Genomic DNA, 15,649 nt, shown 5'->3' on the forward strand with positions numbered 1-15,649 from the left:
CAGAGTAAAAGAGGTGGTTAGAGACAAAAAGACATCTTTTAAAGATGGGAAGTCCAATCCTACTGAGGAAAATTAGAAAGGGATCAGTTCTGGCTGCTGCCACAGTTGTCAGGTTTATGGAAATCCCTAAAACTAGGAGACTTTTATTCACAGAAGCAATTTTGTGCTTGTGTATTTAATATCACAGCAGGGTCCCACCCCTGCCTCCGATCGATTCAGTTCCATTTGGTCAAGACTTGCCATATTTCACACTGGGTCCAGTCAAATGCACCGTATGATTCCTCTCTACAGTCCCCTGGAAATCCTAGCCCTGGGATAGAGTGTGATACAAAAGTGCTGCCTCAAGAGCTAGCAAGAGCAGCAGCAGACTGAATATGCAATGACTACGCCCTGCTCGGAGGATCCAGCCGAGTGCAGAATGTGCCCCCTGGGGATGGATAAAGGTTACTAGCAGCTCCCTTGGGGGGGAGGAGCCAGCGAGGGAACCCCGAGGAAAAAGCGGAGCTGGTCTGGGCCAGGCAGCTGCCCCTGTAAGCTCACCTCAAACACCCCTGCACGGGTGTGCGCGTGTGACACCAGCAGGCTGATCGTGCTGGTCACGCACCATCAGCGGGTGACCCGACCCCGGGCTGGAGAGAGGATTAGCTTCAGGATGGTCTGATAATCCAGTGCGTTATTAGCTGTGGGGATGATGGTTCCCACGCCTGGACTGCAACCCTCCAATGCAGGGCTCTGCCTTGACCCGCGCCCACGTGGATCGAGGCTCACAGACATCGGGAAGAGCTGGGTCAGTGCCACTGGGCCTGCAGTGGGGCAGGACTGGAGAGAGGTGAGGGCAATGGGGGTTTGAAGCCGCTTTGGGCTACCCCGGCCTGGTTCTCCAGTGCCCTGCACCTCGGGTCACCTGGGCAAAGCCAGTGCCAAGTGTTGCCATCCCCACTTGGGGGCAACTTATGCCCACTTGGCACTGGTGCAAATGAGGACACAAGGTGCAGGGCACTGGAGAACCAGATCCCCCCCAGCCCCACACTGTGGGGGAGAGAAGACGGATGCACCAGTGGTTAGAGTGATGGTCTAGGACTCGGGAACCTGGGTTCAGTTCCCTGCTCTGCCACAAACTTCCTGTGTCACATTGGGCACGTTGCCTGGCCTCTCCGTGCCTCAGTTTCCCCACCTGTACCGTGGGGATAACAGCCTTGCCGTGCCGCCCAGAGGGTTGGTGGGTTAATTCATCAACGGGTGGGAAGGGCTCAGATACTACAGCATGAAGGACTCAGGAAGAGCTGTGGTTGTGGAGCTGTCTGGGTCCGGCCTGGCCCTGGGTAAGTTAGAGCAGCCTCAGGGGCTGCCCTGCTGCTGTGCCTGACACAGAGTGACGCTCGCCGGGGGCAGCACCCAGTGTAGCATGTGCCCGGGCAGTGCAGAACCGGCGCCGATTGCTCCTCATGTGATTTGCCCACATGGGTCCCTTGCCCCCGAGCCGGGGCTCTGGCTGCCTGAGGTTTGGGTTTCTGCTCTAAGCTTCTTCCTCTGCTGGGCTTTGGCAGGGCACGCCCGGGACATGCCAGTTCGCCATATGGTCCATGCAAAACCCGCCAGCTTGCTCCAGGCAGCGGAAGCAGGAACCAGCCGGTGTATCCTGTGCGGACGGAGCTCCTGCCCCCAATCTCCAGGATGCCTGACCTGCAGCTGTCTGAGCCTTGGCCTATCTTCGCTTCGGCTTGGTTGTGTCCCCGGCATTTCGACTTCCACAGAGGCTTTGACTCAAGATCCCATCTCCTCTGGAGGGGGCCTCAGACCGCCAGGATGGGGCAGCAGCGTATGGCTCCCCAGGCTCCACGGATGAGCATGTGCCATTTCCTGGGGCCTGCAGCTGGGCTGGGCCATCCCACCGGCTCTCAGACCCCCGTGGCCGACCAAGTATCTGGACTAGGCTCCGAATCTGAGCTCCCCCAGAGCGGGGAGGGGCAGCGCTGGGGCCGACATTCCAGTAGGGACCGCCCAGGACAGTGCTTGGATGAGAGACCATTACAGCAAATCCATAATGCTGCAGGGAGCAGGGGGCTCCGTAGGGGGCGCTCCCCCTCCCGGCCACTGCTGACCCCAGTGCGGTGCTGGGCAGGTGGAGGGGTCAATAGCAGGCGCGTCCCTCTGGGCGAGACGAGGTGTAAACCCAAGATCCTGATCCTTCGAGCTCATCAGGGATCCCATGCTGGTCTGGGGTTTGTTTGCAAGCGCTGGGCCAAATGCCCTTGTGGGGCGCTTACAGCCAGCCTCCCGGCACGGCCCCGAGCAGCCGCACATGGACCCTAGACTCTTCTTCGCCGGCTGCCCTCTACCTTGGGGCGATATTGCCGGGCAAGATTTCCCAGCTGTTGTGCTTCGCCCCAGAGGGGGCTGCACTGTAGCAGCGGGTGACGTGATCCGTAGCCCTGACAGGCAGATGGCCGGAGGGCTCTCTTCCTTTGGAGTGTGGCAGGGGGCAGTCCTGCAGCCCAGGGCGCGGTAACAGCCTGGCATGGAAACCTGGCCGGTTGGCGTGGGCAGTTGGCAGATTCCCAGCCTCTCCCTGCAGAGCAGAGCTGGGGGCTGGGGCTGCAGGCGCTGTCTGTGCTCGGGATGGGCCAGGTCCAGCGCTCCCTGCTCCCCTGCTCCTGCTTTGGGGTCTTGGCCCTACTGCTGGGCCTAGTCGAGGGGAAGGGAGACGGTCTCCTCACTGCCAGGAGTGTGAACGGGGCACACGGTGGGAGGGGCTCCCGCTGCAGGGGGTTGGGGCTGCCCCCCCGCTGTGCCCCTTTGTGCTGCCTGTGGTGACAGGGCTCAGTTTCCCCATTGCCCTCTGTGCCTGGCTCAGCCCTGCCCAAGAGCGTCACAGGGGCCCCGGCTCCCCCGGGCTCTGCTCAGACCTCACAGAAGGCCCCTAGCTTTGCCCCTTCCAGTCGGAGACAGGCAGCACCAGCGAGAGGCAGGCCCACACACGCCGAGCTAGGCAGTGTGGTCTAGTGGGTAGAGCACTGGCCTGGGACTCAGGGAACCTGGGTGCGATTCCTGACCGCCACTGCTCAGGCAAGTCCCTTCCCCTCGTTCCCTTTGTCTGCTTGTCCTGTTAGACTGGAGGGGGGGGACTCGCCCCATGTGTACAGCGCCTAGCACACCGGCGTGGTGGCTTGGGGGTGCTCCCCTAACTATGCAGCCCAGACTGGCTCGGCTGTGGTCTGAGGACCTGGCCCCAGTCCCAGATGTTTCCCTGGGGCAGCCCGAGGGAAGCCCTCTCGCTTGAGTCGTTTGGAGAAACCGAGCGGCCGAGACGGGAAACCATTTGTGACGAGAACCCAGCAGAGCCCCTCAGATCTGACCTGGGAACCAAACCTCTCTCTTGTTCCCAGGCGGAGAGGTGACCCCAGGAAAATGGCCCCAGCGTCTTGCTGGGGGTTCCAGGCGCACCAGACAAGCCGGGCCATGCACAGCGCCCCTGGTTCAGCCTGCGGCACCGTCTCACCTCATCCCTGCTGCTCCGGGGGCCAGAGGGGGCTGGGCCGAGCCCCTCTGTGAAGTCCTGGCTGCCTGCTGGGGGAGAGGGACCTCTCTGAGCCTCCATCCTGCTGGAGAGCGCCATGAATTATTTGCAGCTGGCTCCCTGGGGCTCCAGCAGCCCAGCTCCGAGCCTGGACTGACTCATTCATATGAATGCTCCATGCTGTGCCAGCACTGTGTCTGCTGGCTGCACAGTGCCAGGGAATGGAAAATTACTGAGGAAACCACGTCCTGATGGATGGGGTGGGGGATCCTGGCAGCCTCGCTAGAACATGCAGTGAGCGCCTCCGCGGGGGGACGGACCCCAGCAGACAGGGCCTGCTGCTGGGGCCGGGAAGACAGGCCCAGGCTGAGAGCAGGGTGGGCTCAGGGTGGATCAGCCTCCTGGAATACTGCAAAGGGCCTTGTTCAGAAAGTGGGGTGATGTCTCCTCTGGGGTGAAGAAGGGTCTGCAAAGGGTCCACTCCTAGCAGGGCAGGCAGGCAGCCCCACTGAGTGTCCGACGCTTCCCATTATCAGACCCTGTTTTCAGTCGATTGCAATTGTGACGAACTTCAACTGACCGGGATGAAATTTCCCACGTCAGGTCTCCGCTCAGGGCTGGATTTTTAAGCAAAATTCCAGCCAAAACGGTTCACCCATTCCTGCGAGTGAGGCTGGGGAAAACCCATCACTGTGCCCATGTTAAACAATTCTTCCAGCTGTTTAGCTGAGCAGCTCTGGTGCTGTGGAGCAGGGACTTGCAATTTGGCGGTGTGTGTGTGTGTGTGTGTGTGTGCGCGCGCTTGCGCATCTGCCTTCTGCCATCCCCATGAAAATCTGCCCAAATTCAGAATTCTCAGGTTGCACATGCTCAGTAGAGACTTGTCAAAGTTGTCATAGTTTGGCAGCTAAACGCTCTGAAGATTCCACCCACACTGAGCATGCTCCAGCCCCTCGCAGCTCCTCCGTGCTGAGGGGGCTATGCAGGTGCCACCCCCAAAGAGCCACTGAGCATGCTCCACCTTGGGGTTGCCAGGGACAAATGGGACTTGCCCTTCAATTGCTCCTGGAGCCAAGGGCAGGGAGCTGTGTGCTCAGTGCCCCCCGACAGCGTGGAGGAGAAGGAGGACACAGCTTGGTGGGAATGCAGTGGGGTGAGGAGCCAGGCCTGGGTGTGGGGAGGTGGGAGATGGGACAAGGGCACTGAGACATCTCATCTTCCCTGGTTTTCCTGTGGGGGTCGTCTCAGGTGTGGATCAGGTGGTCTCGTGCCCCTTAACTGAAGGGGGAGAGATGGTGACTGTCTCAAAGATTTCCCGTCTCCAAAGACCTCATTAGGCCTTGGAGTTAAATAACCACAAACGATGATGTTTGACAACAGTCTGGCTCAAGTCTTGTCCATGCTAGAAAAGTGGCCCTGATTTCCCAGAATCCACTCAAACCTCCTCTCGGGGAAGCAGTATGAACCCCTGTGTGTAGACACACTCATGCTGGTTTAACCCTTACTTACACTGGTGTACTTAAGCCTGTAATTTGCCAGCGCAAACTGAGCTGGTTTAGGCCAGTGTTAAACTGTTTTAAATAAGAACGTGAGACCGGCCATATTGGGTCAGACCAAAGGTCCATCCAGCCCAGTATCCTGTCTGCCAACAGTGGCCAATGCCAAGTGCCCCAGCGGGAGTGAACGGAACAGGGAATCACCAAGTGATCCATCCCCTGTCGCCCATTCCCAGCTCCTGGCAGACAGAGGCTAGGGGCACCATCCCTGCCTATCCTGGCTAATAGCCATTGATGGACCTGTCCTCCAGGAACTGATCTAGTTCACCTAATGTGTCTAGATTAAGGGTTTGTGCCGATGTAACGGGATCGATTTAAATTGGTGCAACTTTCCTAGTACAGACAGGATCTAAAATTCCCTTCCTCCCCTGGCGCTGGGGTTTCAGTCTCTTGGGGTGCCACAGGAATCCCTGGGGAGAATAAACAGGTCACGCCAGGCTTCACAAACAGACAATGTCCAGGCCAGAATTAGGAAAAGCAGGACACAGCCTGCGTGCAGCAGCCAGGCGGCTGCGTCCCCAAGGTCTCTGCTGTGCTGCCTCCGACGGACACTGGCACTGAGGTGACCACCCTGCAGTTCTGCATTTCCCCAGCAGGTGGCAGCACAAGGCCCCCCCTACACACTCTCTGGTGCTGAGTGCAATCCCAATGGCCGGTCCAGGCCCGGACCCCTTCCACTGCCATTGGGGGCCGTGCGGTGACACCTGCTCGCTGCGAACCGAACTGACTGGCTGGGTTTCTGCATCCGGCCCCGGCCCCGGGGAAATGTCTGAGAAACTGAGGCAGAGAGAGGGGCTGGGGGAGCGGGAGACAAGGCACGTTTGTTCCCCGAGATGGAGCAGAGGCAGTGGCCAGAGCAGAGAGAGGTTGCTGCTGGCGGCTGGAGCTCCGGGTATGCATCTGCTCTGAAGATCTGCTTTCCCTCTGAGGTTTAACTGCATCTGGCTGGGCCCAGGTGGGGAGCGGATGGACGAAGGGAAAGCCAGGGAGCTGTGGCCGGAGCCAAGGACAACGCAGGCGTTTGGGTGACATTGGGAGCGTCGATCATCCATCACTGCTGCGCTCTGGAGTGATGGGGCAGGCGGGGCTCAGTGGGGAGAGAGACACCCCAAGGATCACCGGCACAGCATCCTGCAGCTCCACAGCTGGGCATGGGGGCAGCGCTGACTTGGAGGGCAGAGTGCCCCACAGTGCTCCCCTGGCACCGCACTGGGGCTCTGAGGGGACAGCGCCTCCTACCCAGTCACCCACCAGCAGCACTAAACCCAGAGGACAAAGGGGCCCTACTGAGTCGCCCACCCGGCTGCCCACACCACAGCACCCCCTAGTGCCACCCCGAGGCATCGGGCATGACCCAGAGGGAAGAGCACAGCACCCCACCATTGCTGAAGGGGTGGCTCAGCCGGAAGAATCCCCCCGCCCCTGCCCCAGTGAATGACGACACTGTTGCCTGCGGCACCCTGGATTGTTGCTGGCCTCCCACCACTCACTAGTCCAGCACGAGGCTGTGGAGCCAGCCGGGCAGCGGATCCCACGCACCATGTCCTGCAACCGCGCTTGTAGGTACCGGCGGCTTCCCAGCTGTCCCTCTGCTACGTGGCACGGCCACGCGGGACCTCGTGGGAAACAGAACTCGGGTCTGCTGGCGCTGAGAGCACAGGCCCTGCCGCTTCAGCCAACTCCACCATGAGCCCTACAGAGGCTATGACACCCAGTGGAGCACTTCTGAAGCCAGTCAGCAGAGGGCGCACACACCCGTTGCAGGGTAAAATAACAGCATGATCTGCAGAGAGCGACCATGGGGATGGGGTGCGACTTTTGCTAAGGACCACGTGGTATTCGGGGCTTTGGGTTTCAGGGCAGGTTTAATCGCACTGTTAAACACTAACAGAATACCAATTTAGTTAAATATTTTTGGATGTTTTCCACATTTTCAAGTATACTGATTTCACGTAGTACACAGAATACCAAGTGCCCAGTGCTCACTTTCTATTATTAGTTTTGATTACAAATATTTGCCCTGTAAAAAAGATTTTAAAAATGGCATTTTTCAATTCACCTCACACAAGTCCTGTAGCGCAAACTCTTCATTGTGAAAGTGCATTACAAGTGTGTGTGGGGGGAATTAGAGGTAGGACCCCGTAAATGTAAATAAATGTGTTTGTCTGAGCGATTGGCTGAACAAGAAGTAGGACTGAGTGGACTTGGAGGCGCTGAAGTTTTACATGGTTTTGTTTTTGAGTTATGCAACAAAAACAAATCTACATTTGTAAGTTTCACTTTCAGGATAAAGAGATTGCACTACAGTAACCTGTATGAGATGAATTGAAAAATACTATTTCTTTTCTTTACCTTTCTCACAGTGCAAAGATCTGTCATCAAAAATAATAATATAAAGTGAGCACTGTACACTTTGTGTTCTGGGCTGCAATTGAAATTGGTATATTTGAAAATGTAGAAATACATCCAAAAATATTTATAATCAGTTTTAATTGGTATTCTATTATTAACAGTGCAATTAATTGCGATTAATTGGGTTAATCGTTTGAGTTAATGGTGATTAATTGGCAGCCCTAGTGTAGCCGCTGCTTTGCTGGGTCAGCAGCTGCTTGGCGTTGTCTGGAAGTGCCCAGGCCCCTTGGCAGAGAGCCCCGAGCTGCAGTTTACATTAGCCGGTGCTGTGCGGAGCGCAGGGCACAGGCATCCAGCAGCGCAGCACACCTGGTCTCTCTGCACATACCTTAGTTCCCTGGGCGTTCAAACCACAATGAAGGAGCTCAATGTTCACCTGAGTTCCTCCCAGCCTCCGACCTCCCCCGGAGACACTAGACAAACAGCCCGGTGTTTACAGTCCTTGCATTCGGTCTGCCAACGTGTGGACAAACGGAGAAGGGAAAAGCGGAGGGGGAGCGAATTCCCGGCAGCACAGGGCTCGCCGCCTCCTCGTTGCCAACTGTCCACCACACAAATGGCGCCAGAACAATCGGCGCGAGTTGGCAGCCTGGCTGGCATTCCACAGGGACCGAGTGAGGCCTGGCCGTGCCCTCTGCCCCCTCGCGGTGCTCTGGGCACTGCCGGGGAGCTCTCCCCGGTGCGCCCAGGCTGTGGCTGAACACAGAGCGGCAGGGACTGCCAAGCCAGCGCCACTGGGAGAGCTGAGGCTTCCTAACTCGTGTCAGAGGTGACTGTTCTGCTGGGTCACAGCTGGGCTTCCCGAGAGGCACCCAGCTGATGTGTTTGTCATTAGAACTCCTGCTTAGCATGCGATCGCCTAACCTGCCCTGATGCAGGGCCTTTCCCCTGGCGGGGCTCCCCCAGGCTCCTCAGACACAGACCCACCAACGCCCATCACCGAGCTGGGCTCATTCCATCGGCTGCCAAAACGCGTGACGTTTAACAGCAGCCGCTCAGGACGGGACACGACAAGGAATCCTGTGCCCTGTGGAAATCCCAGGAGCAGGTCCCGGGGTAGGGCCCTGGCCAGGACCCCGTCCTCAGACCCTTAGGAACCCCGTCCCCCGATCTGTAATAATCCCCCAGTGCCGGCTGTGCTGTGTCTCCTCGTCTCCCTGTCAGCACTGTTCCCTCACATATCTGACTGTCAGCACCAGGGCAGGGATGGCCTCTCTGTTCTGTGGGCATATGGCACCAAGCACAAGGGGCTCTGTGACAGGGGCCGCCAGGGGCCGCCCCAGCCAGCCTAAAGCCACGGGGTCCCTGGGCAGCATGGCCGAGGAGCAGGGACCCAGAGGGAAGGGCGCCACCTAGTGACCCAGTACCGCACCTGGGAACACTGCGCCCTGCAAACACCAGCTAATGAATCATGGATTAAATAATAAGCGATGCTAATTAAAAGCAGCTGAAAATCCACACTCCAGCTCCCAGCTCCAGCTGTGACAGGCCTTCGGGGCCGTGTGTGTGCCCGTGGCAAGGCCAGGGTCCAGCCGCTCCCAGCAGCAGGGTCGGGCCCAGAGTCAGGGCTGGGGGCAAGGCATTTCATTTCTGAAGTGGCGGGGGGGCGTGTGTTATTTTAAGCCCCTGTTTCTTTAAGAGCAAAGAGCTGCCCCTTCCGGGCCGAGCTCACGTGGGGGCTCTGGGGGAGGGTAACGGCTCCTTGCTGCACCACCAGCCGCGCTCCGCCTAGCATCTCTGCCAGGTGCCAATGTTGCCGGAGGAATCCCATTGGCTGACGGCCATCACGCTACGGAGCCAGCCAATCAGATGCCAAGCGGTGGCTGTGCCAATCTGGCCGGGGGGCGCGGGCTCAACAGCCACTCAGCACCAGCTGCCAAGTTTTTTTTAGTGGCATGTTTTTTACGAGGCTCCGAGGTGCTGGTCGGGTGCCAAGGTGGGAGCTGGGCTCCAGCAGCTGCAGTACCCGAGGAGGCTGGGAAAGCGAAGGAGGCAGGAGCAGAGCCAAGACCCGGAGAGCAGAGTCCAGGATGGGCTCCGGAGTGAACTCAGAACCGGGCCAGGCCGGGCGACCCACCTCCCGCCCTTTGATGCCCAATTCAAACCCAACGAGAGTCTTTCCCTTGGCATCACAGTGGGCCCTTTCTCCCCAGCTTGGGCAGCAACAGGGCCCCTCTCTGGTGGAGCCCAGATTCCACGACCCACACAACACTGGGCCCCCCCTTCTGAGACCCCTCAGCGGTGGTGTGAGGGGAGCAACCGGGCTCCCCAAACCCCCTGCACAGCAGCCATTCCAAACCATCCCCTGGCTGGGCTTGAACCAGCGTCTTAGTGGTCAAAGGCTGTGATTGCCACCATCAGCCCACCCCCAGCCTGGCCTTCCTCCGCCCTGCAAGCAGTTGGGCGGGATTTGTCTCTAAGGCGGTGTCTTGTTGCCAGGGATTCGCAGTGACTGGCAGGAGCGGGACCCTGCTTCTCTCCCCCAGGCTCCGGTCCCTGCTTTAACAGTTGACCGTGTGGAAGTAGGCAGGGGAAGCGCCTGGCACACCAGGGCCCCATCACACATCTCCATGGGCTGTGCCCGCACACATGTGGCTGGTGCAGGGCTAGTCCCCATGGCAGCCCAGCGGGTGTCGCTTTGCCAGAGGCCCAGGCTGGCTCTTGGGTGTCTCCATGGAACCGGCGGCTCTGCCTTGCTCCCTGTTCTCTGTGCACTAGCAATCCCAGGATGCATTGCCACGCTGGTGCCATTCTGCACACGTGTCCCTGGGCACTTCGCCCCTTGCTGAGGCACAGCTGCCCGGATTCTCCCAGAATGCACTGAGACGAAGCCGGCGAGGCAGCGTGGGGGATGCTCAGGCACAGGGAGATGCGTGGCTGCACAGGCACCACCCAAGCGCGTTGCTGTACCAGGGTCAGACATGGGCGTCACGGCCTGTGACAAATCTCACTGGGCCTACGCTGGAGCACAGGCTGCCCCAGCGCCCAGGGAGAGCCCAATTCCCAGGTACACACAGGTCCCTTTGGGCCAATCTGCTTTGAGGGCCCTTAATGTAGGCACTAATGGCCCCCTGAGCTTCCTCTCGGCTGGCACAGAGCTGGAGGAAGGGCACGGCACCCACGCTGCTGCTGGCACCCGGCTGGGGTGCACCACGCTGCGGCTCTTCTCTGCTGCCCACATGGCCTCACGTGTGGAGAGAGCCAAGGCTTAAAGCCACCTTAGCCGGCCCCTTCTGCCGGGCCTGCCCCGAGTGACTGAATCCGGCCCTGAGCAGCCTCCCTCGGCCTTGCCATGCTGGGCCGTCACTCCCTCTGCTCCGCCCGGGGGGCGTTCTGCGCCCGCTTTGCCCTGGGCTCCAACGGATGGCAGGTGAGGCTGCGTGACGCCGGCTCGGCAGGACGCCGCCCGCTGTCACTTGAGAGGCTGCCTGGCCGTGCTCCTCCCCCGGGGCCTCGCTGCTCACATGCCCACAGGCCGGCCTGATCCCACATGGGACCACAGGGAACCTGATCGCCGGGGTTGCCCGTGAGGCTGAGTCACCAGGATGCTGGCTGTTTCCTACACAAGTCCTGGTCGTGGCTGGAAGGCAGGGTCCCTGCCCAGCACGGCCTGCTAGTGCTTCCCTGCCATGGCAAAGAGCCCCCAGCGCACGCAGCTCTTACCTGTGCCTGGTACATACTCCCCGGATCCCTTGGTCCTAATCCCACGAAGGAACGATTCGCAGGGGGCGTGCCGGGTGCAGAGTAGGCTGGGGACAGAAACGAGAGCTCGTTAGCCCGGCGAATGGCAAGCCCCTCCGATGCGCTGATCAGTCCCCACGGCCCAGCACCGGCGGCCGCACACCCCTGGGAAGGGGCACGATCGAGGTCACCCCAGGACACAGCTGGGATCAGAACCCAGGCTTCTCTGGCACAGGGCTGGGCTCCAGCTGCTAGGCCACACTACCTCGTTATGGGCGCCCTACCCACGCGGTCGCTCTGTCTAACTGTCCCAAAAGGTTTTGCTTCCTCTGTGTTGATACTGATGGCAGGGCCTGGGGAATGGACTGCAGCCACTTCCCGTGGGTGTGTCTCAAATACACTTGCTCTGAATGGTTAGTGATGGTGAGACCCCCCGAGTCTAGAATCCTGTTTACGCACAGCCTGGGCAGCAGCAGGGTGATACCAGCAGTACAGGGACTAAGACACACGGGTCTAGTCCCACCCCCCAGAGAGCAGGATCACACACACAGCACTCAGCACTTCCCATGCCAGGATCTGGGAGCTTCCCAAAGCCCCGTGCCCCAAGGCACAGCACGATCCGCAGCCCCTCGCCAATGGTGGGGAAACCCAGAGATGAAGTATCAGAGGGGTAGCCGTGTTAGTCTGAATCTGTAAAAAGCAACAGAGGGTCCTGTGGCACCTTTAAGACTAACAGAAGTATTGGGAGCATAAGCTTTCGTGGGTAAGAACCTCACTTCTTCAGATGCAAGTCATCTGAAGAAGTGAGGTTCTTACCCACGAAAGCTTATGCTCCCAATACTTCTGTTAGTCTTAAAGGTGCCACAGGACCCAGAGATGAAGCAACTTGCCCAAGGCCACACAGCAAATCAGTGGCAAAGCTAGGACTGGTCCCCAGAAGGCCTGGCTCCCAGGCCCCTGCTCTACCCACTAGGTCACATATCCTCCACTAACCCCCCTGCATTTTAATCACAGCCCTCAGATGAGGGGGCGGAGCTTGTTGCAGCACAGCATGCTGGGAGCTGTGGTTCTCAGAGCCTCGGGGAAGGCTGCGTCTCTGCTTGGCGCTGTGCATGGAACTGCGCTGACATGGCCCAGCCCCGTGGGGAGGGTTAATACAAGCTGGGCGAGGAGGTGCCTCCTGGGACTGGCTATGGGTGGGGCATCAGATGGGCTGAGGGCAGCTGCCCTAGGCACCTGGGGAGACCCTGAAGCCCCCATGCAGACCCGTTGGGTCTGTGCCCCACGCTGACAGGGGCGGCTCCCTGGCCCCCTCCAGTGGCTGGGCTGTGTAGAGAGCTTTAGAAGCCCGTAGTGCTACCGGTCTCCTCGCACTGGCCCGTTAGCTCTGTTAGAGCCAGAGGTCTGGGGCTCAACGGGGGGCGTGGATACGTGTCCCCCGCGGCCGAGCCCTGCCGTCTCGCCATCCCAGGGGGCACCGTGGATGCATTGCGCAGGCTGCGGATGGATTGGCAGAGCCCCCAGCTCTCCCACTGCTCCCCAGCCTCCGGGGATGCCGGGACCTTTCCCCTGGGCTTGGGGGGGGGTCTCCAGGTCCACGGCTCCGGCCGGATATTTCCCAGACCGGAGGGAGTGGATGAAAAATCCATCATTCATCAATGCCGATGAAATATTCAAGGCAGCCCCTCCCGGCGCCGGCTCGGTCCGAACGCGCCTCCTCCGCTCTAGCTGGAAGGTGGCTACAGAACTGACGAGTCTTTCCTCGTTCGCTCGCATCAGCGAGCTCCGGGTTCTCCATCGGCGATTACGGTTTGCTGGTGGCCTTTCGAGCTAGGGGCTCGGGGGACGTGCAGGGCAGTCAGGCTCTGCTTCCTTCTCGCTGGGGTGTGGCTGGCAGCTGGGCTTCCAGGGGGCACGTGGCCTGGGGGGGGGCAGAGCATGCTCCGGGGGGCACGGCTGAGGAGCCAGCATTGAGCCAATGCACTGGGAGGTGCTAGGCGATGACACGGGATGGCAACGTGAGCGGGGCCGTGTCGGTGCCCTGGGAGCTCGGCCTCTGCCATGGGGCACACTCTGCCATGCTGATGCTGTGTCCTGGCGCCCCACTGGGCCAGGCCCATGGGAACGGGTAGACGGCTCCAGCTGGAGAATGGGGTGAAGAGGGGCAAGGCCCATGGCTTGGGATATTTTAAACAGGCAGGACGGAGCGGGGTGGGAGGGGATGGACTGGATGCGACATCGGGCTGGGGGGCGCGGGATCCCATCTGAGACCCCAGCCTGCCCTGAACTCCATGGCAAAACCCCGCCCCTCCGCGCTGCCCATGCTGGGTGAATGCCGGGCGGCAGGACCAGCTGCTGCTGAGCAGTGCTGCTCCAAACAGCCCGCCCCGAGAATGCTCCAGCTCTGATGCTCACAAGCTGTAGGGAGCTGGGCCCCAATTTCTATAAAATAACAGGAGTACTTGTGGCACCTTAGAGACTAACAAATTTATTAGAGCATAAGCTTTCGTGGGCTACAACCCACTTCTTCGGATGCATATAGAGTGAAACATATATTGAGGAGATATATATACACACATACAGAGAGCATGAACAGGTGAGAGTTGTCTTACCAAGTCTGAGAGGCCAATTAAGTAAGAGAGGAGGAAAAAAAAAAAAAAAAAAAAAAAAAAACTTTTGAAGTGATAATCAAGATAGCCCACGAAAGCTTATGCTCTAATAAATTTGTTAGTCTCTAAGGTGCCACAAGTACTCCTGTTATTTTTGAGGATACAGACTAACACGGCTGCTACTCTGAAACCCAATTTCTATGGGGCTCTGGTTGGACCCATCAACCTGTTCAGTGCACCAAGTGCCTTACAAATCCTCATGGGCTGGAAGCTGAGGGGTGAACTAGCCACTGGCCGCCATCGCTAACGAGGGCATGGCCTCTGGCTCGTTAGACTCATCATGGACGCTCTTCCTTTGAAGTTTCCAGGGCATTTGCAGCTTTCCACCGTTGCTGTTTAGTTTCGCATATGCAGTGATTGGGAGTTCGGGGCACCGCGCGTGCCAATGGATGCATGGATTTAATCCTCCAACCGTCAATCCTACGTCGTCCTTCCCTAACACCTTCCACTGGAGGAGCTCAATGCACCGTGACCATTAGCCAATGGAACCCCCCGCCAGCCCGTGGAACAGGCATTAGCTCCATCCCCACAGCTATTTTCCAGATGGGGAAACTGAGGCACAGAGCTATGAAGTGACTTGCCCAAGGGCTGCCAGGAAGTGTGGGGCTGAGCCAGGAACAGAACCCCGGAGTCCGGCCTCCCTGCCCATCCTGGGTTTGAAATCCCTAGCACTTTCGTTGTGAAACAGACCTGGATACATGCACCATGGAGAGGCCAGTGAAGGAGGCGAGTTTGCCAGGCGGAGCGGAGAAGCAGCACAGAGTGAACGTTCCCGGCAGCACCAGCTCAGACCTGCCTCTCCAGGAAGGTCAGAGCGGCCAGCAGCAGAGACCCACGTCCTGGGGAAGCACAAGGCCAGCTCCCTGCTGGAGCACCGGGCCCTGCCCCAGGCTGTGGAGCAGGCCTTGGGTACAAGAGAGGGAAGCTCAGTGCCCGTGGCCCATTCAGTGCCCTGAGGGGCCAAGCAGGGGATGCGACTTGAAGACCTGCCCACTAAGAAGCCAACGGAGACCCAGCAAACTCGTTCCATGCAGGCTATCAGACAGCAACTAATTTTGCTCTCTAATGGGCAGGGGGTCCCTGGCTCCCAAACGACTCCACGCCCCCTCCCCTGAGCCCCTTGCTCCGGGGACGAGGCCGCAGAGAACACCCATCGCTCCCCAGCGCCAGCGTGACGGGATGGATGCAGAGCTGGAGGGCGGGAGGCAGGAGGAGGCGTGGTGAGGGGACTCAGTGGATGGCTCCGGGGCCAGGCTGGCCCATCGCGATGCCGCGGGCTGCTTACTGGGTGATGTCGGTGAGGTTGTCCCGCCCTCGGAAGTTGTCGTGGTGGATTTGGTGTCAGGAGAGAGAGCCAGCCGGGGGATGCCAGGGGGAGGTGGCGGCGCCAGCATCTGGGTGGAAATGTAGTGACTGGGCACTTTCACTTGACCACTTCCATTTAACTGGGGACACAACACAGACAAAAACAAACAAGCCGTTAGGAAGCAAGAGCAGCCCAGCGCCGGCGTCCTGCCCCGCAGCCCCCAGCCGGCCCTCCCGGGCGCGTCGCCACAGGTGCCACTGGCACGGCGGGTGGGGGGAGCCCTAGGGGTCTGGTCCAGGCGGAGGCCTCGGGGGCCTTGGGGCTGCTTGGGGACAGGGACGAGGGCCGGGCTTCAGGCACCCAATGGGGCAGCTGATGGAAAGCCAGGGCCCTGCTTGGAGGCAGCGTGGGGAATCCCAGGCTCTGGTACCAGCCCTGCACAGGCCAGCCCGCCTCCCACAGTGCCCGCTGTCAGTGCCCGCTCTCAGTACCCGCTCTCAGCGCCCGC

General features: G+C 59.5%; 1 protein-coding gene across 3 annotated transcripts in view; it reads right to left on the reverse strand.

The window, feature by feature from the left end:
- The window catches only part of NFIC (nuclear factor I C), a 152,818-nt gene that overhangs the window by 10,078 nt on the left and 127,091 nt on the right, over nucleotides 1-15,649 (reverse strand). For all 3 annotated transcript variants that reach the window (XM_065422208.1, XM_065422207.1, XM_065422204.1), the window contains exons 9-10: nucleotides 15,121-15,280; nucleotides 11,149-11,234 (exon numbers count right to left, since the gene is read on the reverse strand). In XM_065422208.1, the coding sequence (XP_065278280.1) occupies nucleotides 11,149-11,234; nucleotides 15,121-15,280 (246 nt within the window). The remainder of the gene's footprint in view (nucleotides 1-11,148; nucleotides 11,235-15,120; nucleotides 15,281-15,649) is intronic.

Source organism: Emys orbicularis, chromosome 24, assembly GCF_028017835.1.
Source record: "Emys orbicularis isolate rEmyOrb1 chromosome 24, rEmyOrb1.hap1, whole genome shotgun sequence".
Taxonomy (NCBI): domain Eukaryota; kingdom Metazoa; phylum Chordata; order Testudines; family Emydidae; genus Emys; species Emys orbicularis.